The 9572-nt window shown below is 43.5% G+C and overlaps 1 protein-coding gene across 2 annotated transcripts in view; it reads right to left on the reverse strand.

The window, feature by feature from the left end:
* CYFIP1 (cytoplasmic FMR1 interacting protein 1) overlaps window positions 1-9572 on the reverse strand; it is a 167343-nt gene that overhangs the window by 109834 nt on the left and 47937 nt on the right. For both annotated transcript variants that reach the window (XM_019524180.1, XM_019524179.1), the window contains exons 7-14: window positions 8230-8326; window positions 7983-8111; window positions 6567-6671; window positions 6167-6258; window positions 4821-4938; window positions 4013-4135; window positions 548-673; window positions 240-406 (exon numbers count right to left, since the gene is read on the reverse strand). In XM_019524180.1, the coding sequence (XP_019379725.1) occupies window positions 240-406; window positions 548-673; window positions 4013-4135; window positions 4821-4938; window positions 6167-6258; window positions 6567-6671; window positions 7983-8111; window positions 8230-8326 (957 nt within the window). The remainder of the gene's footprint in view (window positions 1-239; window positions 407-547; window positions 674-4012; window positions 4136-4820; window positions 4939-6166; window positions 6259-6566; window positions 6672-7982; window positions 8112-8229; window positions 8327-9572) is intronic.

A 9572-nucleotide genomic window follows, 5' to 3' on the forward strand; every position in this document is an offset into this window, starting at 1 on the left:
GTGTGCGTGGGTCCCCCATTGTTGCGCAGCATGATTTTTCTTTTGTGCACCGCCGCACACGCACGCAGCTCAGAGGGAACACTGGCAGTCAGCACCTTAGACTAAAATACTCAAAAAAAAACCCTGGCTTGGGATATGAAAACTAAAGTTTAGATAGGTGAAAGTTAACACTAAGCAATTTTTAAATAGTAGAATATGTGGGGAAAACATCTGGATGGTGGATAAGAATGTGTCATTACCTCTGAATGACATTTTTCTTCTTTTTGATGGCCTGTCTTAATGGTTCTCTAAGCGTGACTTGGGAGAAGTCCTGCAGAGCAGCATAAATGGTATGGCGGATCGCATGGTTAAAGACACTTTCCATCCTACCCATCAGCACCTGAAGGCCTTTAATCATAGCAATAACCTGGAGGGAAAAAATACATTACATTACATATCCATGCATGTGTATGTGCAAACAAACTTCTCCTTCAAAACAAAAAAAACTACAATCTGATGAAAGAATGGAAAAGTCCAGATCGCAATGAAATAAACAGATTTCTTTTACCTCAACCAGAGCAAATTTCTCCTCACTGGTATAATTGTATCGTGTTGCTCTTTCATACTCTTCCGCATTGTCAGGGCAATCTTTATTTGAGTATTTGTCAGTTGGATGCACTAGCTTCCATGAATACTGCAATGCACACAGGTAAACAAAGCAAGATATATGAAAAAAATGAACTGAAAAAGACATGCAACAAAAATCCCAGACAATACCATTATTTAAAAGCAGATATTATTTTAAGCAGACTTTCACCACTCTTAGTGGGGACTTCAAGGTAAAAAAAAAATGCCACATGGCTTTAATAGCCTACATTAAGTTCTAAAACAACTTTCTGACAGAAGGTACATGGCAAAATTAATACTTTCCAGAAGATCTATTGGACAGATTCCTCCAGACTACAGCTTCTATGTACCTGCAGCCTGTTTAGGTTTAAGCTTTGGTACAGGGTATACAGAGTTAAGGCAGGAGTGCCAGAGATGCGGAAGGGGTAACTGTAGCATCCTCTTTCAACTGCTCCCTTATATTTAAGCAAGGTGTTAGTTAAGTCAAAGGTGCAGATTTTCTAGCTGCTTCCCTAATTGAAATCTGCTTTCAAGACAAGCTGTTAAAAAGATGGAGAAAAGATGCAACTAAATCATCACACTTCCTTATCTCATCTGTCCTTCTCCTTTTCTTTAAAGCAGGGACCAGCAATTTTACAAGTTGCAGGCCAGAACAGCCCAGCTCTGGTCCAATGCAGGCCAGGTGGCTTCAGCAGACTGGAGCTGTGCCCACACTATTGCTGCTTCCCTGCCCTTCCCTTCACTCCCTGGCTGCAGTGCAGGCACAGCTTCCAGGCAGTATGTCACTGAACCAGGAGCAGGTAGCTGCAAACTACATCTGTGCTGCTGCTTTTTTCTGCCCCCTTTCCTCTCCCCCCCCTCCCCCAAGAACCAGCTCCGGCACAGCTCCCCACCACCTGGAAGCAATGGCCATGCCACAGTCCAGGGAAGGGAAAAGAAGTGGCACTGATGTGGCCAAGCAAAGCCCCCAGTACAGGCACATGGCTGAAATCACCTGGCCTGAGTTGGACTGGAGCTGGGAGGGTGGGGAGAAAGAGCAGCAGTAGCACAGGTACAGCTGAAAACTGCCCAGCCCTAGCACAGTTCTTTGCTGCCTAGCTCTAGCACAGGCATCAGCAAAGCCCCACAGCTCTGCAGGCCAGATGCAGTGGGGCCGTATGTTGCTGATCCCTGCTTTAAAGTGCTTTTCTCCTTTATTATCTCTCTGTTTATTGGCCTCCAAAGCCAATGGGAGTCTTTCCATCCATTTTTGTGGGCTTTAAATGAGGCCATCTTGGCTTTCACTTATTCACCAAAAATACAACGGTTTGGCTTTCCTTGCATCATGTGTCATCTGCTGTTTAATTTTGGGAAGTGCGCTGGTAATGTAGTCTATAACATATGAGTTAAAGTTGCACTCTAGAAAAAATAAACAGTGCTTTAAAACCACAAAATGTGTGTTCAAAAGCAGAATAAAAAACAGCTGCCTATGACTCAAAGGAGATCACCAGATCTTAAACTCAGTGCCATCCACTGAAAGACTACTGGACCTTTATCACTCGATCAGCACAAGTGTTACCAACATCACGAGAGAATACCACTTGGGTCCACCCAGATCCTATTCTATCTTTGTGGCATCTCAGGCACCTAAAAGCTGCATAAATTACACTCAAGTAGCTAAATATGACCCCAGTTCCACCCTGTGCAACAGCCAGAATTTGGCTAAGACATCTGCAATTCTTACACGTCCCCATCTTGGCCTGAAACATCCCCTAGACATCTGGATTTCACTTACTGCATGGGCTCAGAGGCAATCCAGTACGACCACCTGAGCATATCCTCCTGCCACCATGACAAGGGGTCGGTAAAATACGGCCCCTGGAGCGATTTTGCCCAGCCCAAAGTGAGTCCCTTGGCCCTGCCTGCCCAGGTACAAGGGCAGCCTGGGCCATGGTGCATGTAGCTAGTCCCACCCTGCCCACGTGCTCCTGACCAGCCTCCATGGAGACTGGCCCCTGGCCTCAGCCCTGGACACAATGCCATCACCAGGGCTCGCACTGCACTGCTTCACGTATTACATCCCACGCCAAGCCAGCAGCGCTGGAGGTTGCCACCCTGCATAGGCATCCCAGGCTGAGCTGCAGGCTAGCATGGCACAGGGGAGCCCCAGCACTGCCTGCCTCCCCAGCCCAGGCCCAGTCCTGGCCACCACTTCCAAGTGCGTGGCAGGGCAAGCATTGCCCCCATCCCAAGCAACGTGGAGTCACCACCAAGTCCACCCCCACTTATCCCCACCTGCAGGCTGTGTGCCGCAGGCCAGGGGAGGGGATGGGCAAGGGGAGAGGGGAGGAAGGCTACGTTCCCCCCACTTGGCAGGCTTGGTGGTGAAATGCGGCTGTCCCCTGCCCATCTCCCTCACCATCGGTGCTGCAGCCCCCTAGCAATGGCTAGCAGCATCTTCCAGCTCTACCTCAGCCCCGTGCTGTCACCGCCATAAGATCCCAGCCTTGGACGTAGCACATGGCCACACAGGGAGTCAGAGAGTGCATGGTCAGGTAGGGAGCTGCATCCCAGGCTGAGACTGAGAAGCAAGTGACAGTGCAAAGCTAAGCCAAAGCAGAGCTGCAATCCACTCCCTACATGACCCTGCCCAGGGAACCCACACCTGTCACAGGAGTGTGTGGGCAGTGGATCACAGCTCTGACCCAGCCCTGGCCCCACACTGTCACCACCCTGTGATCCTGGCATTGCCCACCTGCCCCACTCCTGAACACCAGTGCCAGGGGCCCAATCACATATAGGGAGTTTTGGTGAGCTTTTGCAGGGGAGCGGGCGCTGACCCAGCCAACAACAGCTCAAAACTGCCTATGTGGTCCTCAGACCCAAATACTTGCCCAACCCTGAGTTAGATGCACAGGCAGACATCCTCTCCAAGTTTGTAGGATCCCTCTTCTCTTGGTGGATCAGACTGAGCTGGATCCAGATTTGACAAAAGTGCCTAAGGCAGCCGCTAAAGCTCTCAGTAGGAAGAACTGCAGGGGTCTGAGTAGAACAGGATTCTCCTCTCTTAGTGTGCATACCTGCCTGCTGCTCTCTGCCAGAATGGGAGCTCTACACAGCAGCAGGGTGGGACAGGACCAGGCTTCCCATTGAAAGAATAAACTCAGGATGTATGGGAAATGGACTCTAGAGGTCTTAGAGGTATTTGGAATGAGACAATTTTGGGGTGAACAGGCTTTGGACACTTAAAAAGCAAAGGTAAGATCTGAGCCCACATCTTGCCCAGTTAAAAATAAGTGGCCACAAAACAAAAGAAGAAGAATGAGCACAAAGATATTTAAAGTGAAGTGTACACCATTGAACCTTGTTGTGCAATCTGCTCTCCTTAAAGCTCCCTCTTGCCAATTTTGCTGCCCAGGAAACATACCACTTCCATAACATGCGCGCTCCACTGAGATAGGAGCTGCAGCCCCTGGAGGGAAAGATCAAATAGTTTCCGATACTCTGCATCTGTTTTCTGAGCTTCTTGACGTCCAGATCCAGTTACCACCTGGGACAAAGTTAAATAAACGCAAGCTTTAAACATAGGGTGCAGCACTAATTTTGTTTTGGAAATAAAGAAAATGCTGTTTACACACAATGCACCAATTCCAGCCCTTTTTAAATCCCAGATAAAAACTTAGCTGTATATTTACAATAGCCAGAGACAGAGCACTGGTATTCTATAATGCCCAAACACTGCTGTAGACCAAATCAATAAGTAAGGCCTCATATCTATCTTACTGAGGGGAAAAATGAAAAATATACTTTTTGAACACTGCTCTCTCAACTTACACTTTTATTTATAATGCTATGCATATACACAATGCTGACAAGTGCCGCCTGAAGAATGCCTTCCATATGAAAGCATCCCAACAATGCAACTTGACCCCAACATTAACTTTATCCCAACAATCCAACTGGTCCAATAAAAGATATCACCCCCCAAAATCCTTGCCTCTAAGTTATACAAATTCAGCATGAAAGGCAGCATTGTGACCATAGTTCACACCTAGAAACTTGCACAAACATGGAGACAGCAGCCCAGCCTCCTATGCAACTTTCCTTCATGCAGCTGGTTAAATAACAGAGTGCACTGATGCGCTCTGAAGCTTACCCACATCTCTTACCTCTAACTGTAACAACCATTCATTACTTAAGTACTGTTTGCACAGAACAGGGATACAGTCCCATACCTCGCTATTGCTGTAACGAGCCAGCTCTGAAATAAAGCGCATATGGTCCTCTCTGATCTGGATCATCTGCTCACAGATATTATACTGGGGACTGCTGGTGGAAGAAGTGCATGTCCATCTATTTCAGGTGAGGAGAAAAAAAAACCACACAGCAAATGAATTTTGATGTTTATGAAGGGATACAGATACCAGAACTGATATAAAGTCCACCACAAAGCAGAAAATGCTGTTGGCCACTTAGTTCTTCATTACCTTTTTTAGGAGTTGTGTTACGGTCTCTTGCTCACTCTAGGTCACAAGAATTAGAAATTGGATGTCCCCCTGAGCCCACACAATTCTCTTTAAACGTAAAGACTGATGCTGATCCATACACAAAGCCCTTCTTCCTCTTTATGGAAGCACAGGCCACAGGAGCTACCCCTCACAACTGCCTTAAAGTATTTTCTTTACGCCCTAGAACCTATCAGATACTGTATGTTTGTAAAAGTATTGCATACTTGCCTAAAATGGTGATAACAAGGACACAAAGGACATGCTACTAGTACCAAGAGTGCCAAGTTAAACAATACACAATGAAAGAAAAACCCCCAAGCTTATGCTTTAGTATCTCCATCCAACTGTTGCTTTTTGTCTCATCAATTACATGCAAGTTGCACAGCTCTTCTGCAAGAATTAAAATGCAAAGCACTATATTTAAAATAATTCATAACTACATGGGAGGGAAGGTCTTAGGAGGAGCACAGAGATGCTCACAACCAAAAATACAATGGTGAAAATTCGTCTGCCAGTTGCATCTTCCAACCATGGTGCTGTGGTGCACACTCATTGACAATTTTGGGAAGAAGGGACGCAGACTAAGTGGCTGCTCCAAATATACTGTACACATGCCTATTGCCATGCACTAGAGCTCACCTTAATACAATCCTTCATTTCTTTTAAAGAAAAGTTACACATTTAAAGGAAAGAAAGAAAAATTGATTAGTGTAAGGTGAAAGTTTAAATATTCTGGCACTAAATTTATTTCTCCCAGCCCAACAGGACAGAACAGAACTGACAGAAATGAGTGGTAATGGTTCAAGGACGGGCTCGATTATTTGTGTATGGCATGAAAATAATGGCCTTTTCTAGGCAGTTCCTTTGGTTATACTTGCGATTTAAAAAGCTCAGTAATAAAAATAACACTCCCAACTAATAAAGTATCCACATTATTACCACATGGCTGCTAAAGCAGCCAAAGGACAAGTCCTCAGTTACCAGAGACCCACTGACTTCAGCAGGATTTTATGACAATTTATCGCATAAGACTCTGTTTCTTCTCCATCCACAGTGTTTGACTGTGTTCCTACCTGGATTTGTTTTCCTCATAATGGGCACTAGTCTTAATGTATCTTGCCAGTTCAATCTGCATGTCGCCAAACAGTGGGACCACTTGCAGCTGCTGTACTCAAGGAAGAAAACAGATCAGATAAGTTTTAAAAAACTAAAATAAATCCTTTTAATGTTTGCATTTATGAACTTATTTGGTTTCAGATGAGCAGTAATGTGGCTTTTCTTAAGAGACAGACAGAACTTAGAATTTAGCTTAGTCAGACGATAAAAACAGCATATAGAGTTCAAGTGACATCATTTAATTACCACTGATTTGGCTGAAAAGTAATACTGTAGTTAGCAAAAGTTAGAAAAAGTCACCTTTAAATATAAAAGTTAGAATGTTTGAACTGTAAAAGAGTTACTTTTCTAACCAACCTTAAAAAACTTGTCTATCTTGGTCAAGTTTATCCTTTTCTTTGCATCTAGTTTATAGATGTTGCTAACACTTCCATCCATCAGGTACAATCCAAAACCCATTACCTGAAAACAGAATAAGCCATACATTTTTTCAGTGCAAGACAAAGTCATAAGGAATAATTTAGTGATTATTGACAACAAAAATACATTACTGTTTAAATAAACACTCATAAGAAAAACCAAGGCACTTCCAGTGGGAAAAAAAATGAACCTCATGAATACACATTTAATTTTTTGGGCTATACTTTTGATTTACAGTCACAACAGCATGAAGTAATTTTTTCAATTAGTACTGGCCTGATAAATGTGAGAGAGAACAGTTTCACTGCATAAAGGTCAGGCATATTAATTTAGATGGGATAAAGGTTTGGTTTTGTGGGGTTTTTTCATTTGTCTGTTTCTAGATAGGTATTTGAATTTCTATTATTAAAATGATGGATATAGATTGTTACATAACAGCAGCTTAGGTCAAACATTGTCAAGCTGTTACTTTTTATAAACCTTAGGTTTATACATAGAAAAAATCTGATGCATTCTAGAAAAAATTAAGTTTAATCCCAGAATCAAATTAGCTATAATTCTACACTTGCAACACAACTCAGTACTGGAAAAGTCTGGAGCAAGCATGCCGCCTGTAGCACCTTGCAGCACTGTCAACAGCCTACTGGGTAGAAGATGTACATTCTGCAGTTCACACTTGGTGCCACCATATTTTACCTTTTACCTGACAAATGTATAACTCTGTAACAATTCAACACCCAGAATCTTACCAAAGAACTTGCCATAACTGAAGGTATTTTAAGATCTATTTCACACCTTTAACCTTTACAGGGTCACCTATTAAGAGGCGTAAAGCTAAAACGACTATACTTAAATAAGCACATTTCCCATTTTCCTCTCTCCAGCATTAGACAATACATGCATGTTCCAAAATTACTAAATCTACCAATTATTCATTATTTTTAAGCTATCTAACCCTGGGAAATTTGAATATGCAGATCCTCCTCCACAAGTCTCTCATGCAAGCACGCCACCCATCTAAAAATAAAATGTATTCGTTCCATTGGGCCTTTCTTACATTTCACATAAGTATTTTCTTACCAAGGCTGCAGTTCAAACTGTGCAAAATACAACTAATTAGATACTTTCTAAAAAGATCATCAGCATGTCATACAGATTAGAGAAAAAAAAAAGACAAAGGAGATAGAACTATTACACATACATATTACCAAATTAATCACTTTAAGTTATCTGGTTCTGGGAAAATAATAAAAATATAAAAAAGAAAGGATTGCATGAAGTGAATTCACCAGCATCTGTGATCTTGCCCCCCCATCACTGTTAAACCTTACAATGTATTTTAAGAGCTCTTACTTTTAGAAGCATGTGTTTCTCGTTGGGTGTTAGATACATTTTATTTTCATAGTAGTCCACACACAAATTCACAATATCTGCAAGCAGCTCTTCATACCCGGCAATCACTTCAAGCTGTTGCTGTAAAGACTAGAAGGAAAAATAAGAATATTTATCCTACTCGTTTTTCCTTAGCAAGATTAACAGTCCAACACTGAAAACTTACAAAATAACAGATATATATTTTGAAAAGACTGTTAAAACTCACTTGTGTTATCTTGTTGTGATTGGCAAGAAACATGGAAAGGTTCTGGGATTCCTGGATGGACTGAGGATCAGCCATTTTACGCAGAAACTGTGCAGCACTAGTCAATTAAAAGAAATATTTATTTTGTTTTAAAATCACATACAATTCCATCCATTCTTGATAGAAACTGCATATGTCAGTCTCTCTCTCTCCACATTGGGGTAGGCAACATTTTTTGGCTGGAGTGCCAAAAAAACTACAATGTCTACCTTGGAAGGTGCCAGAGTGCTGGAAAAACAAAATGGGGTGGTGGGGGGGGGTGGTACATGTCTGGATGCACTGCATATTAGTATATTTAATAACCATAAATGTTGCCTTTGTTGTGCTGTACTCCTTTTTTGGTCAAGCAGGTTGCAATGAGAGCAAGAGAAAAAAAAGAGACAAATAACAGAAAGACGAGAGAGAGAGAAAGAAAAAAGGAGGACGGAGAGAGAACCAGACACACTACACGCACACAGAAAACCACATGCACAAACACAGAGGACCAGAACACACCCAGAACAGACACATGCACACAAACATCTGCAACCAGACATGTGTGCGCACACAGATGCACAGAACCAGATGCTGGGCTTGGAGCGGGTGGGAGTCAGGCAGGCTCAGCTGCTGCCAGCCACGAAGCCCGGGCTGCTCCCAGCAGGCAGCTGGGTGGCTGCAAGCCCTGCTGCAAGCAGACCGGGCTCCGTGGTTGGCAGCAGCTACCCAGAGCCTGGGCCGGTTTCAGCCAGGAGGCTACAAATATCTGCTGCTGCCAACCACGAAGCCCGGTCTGCTTGCAGCAGGGCTTGCAGCAGCCCAGCTGCCTGCTGGGAGCAGCCCGGGCTTCATGGCTGGCAGCAGCTGCCTAGAGCCCACGCTGGCAGTGGTGTGCCGAGCAAAATGGCTTCACGTGCCATGCTCGGCACATGTGCCAGCGGTTGCTGACCCCTGCTCTACATATTCACTGCTTTAAGATCACTTATGAGTACTAGATACTGCCACACTTATTTTGCTGCAACTTTTCAAAAACAGGAGATTCAACACAGGTTGATAATGTGCAAAAACTTCACTGTTTTTTGAAACCATCAAAAATTGGTTTCATAAGGATGGACTGATAAGGCCCCTTACCAATGCATGACACCCTCCCCTTACAAAGGATGATGGTAACTAAATCCATGAACAGTGCAACCATTGGTCTTTACTAGCCAAGATTGCTGTTTTCAACTCTCTGCTTACAGTCCAAAACACATATCAATGCATACTAATAAAATATTACCTATGGTCTGTATTGTGTAAGCACAGCTACCCCAGCACATTATGGGTAC

Source organism: Gavialis gangeticus, unplaced genomic scaffold (assembly GCF_001723915.1).
Source record: "Gavialis gangeticus isolate Ggan-Ray unplaced genomic scaffold, GavGan_comp1, whole genome shotgun sequence".
NCBI classification, from domain to species: Eukaryota; Metazoa; Chordata; order Crocodylia; family Gavialidae; genus Gavialis; species Gavialis gangeticus.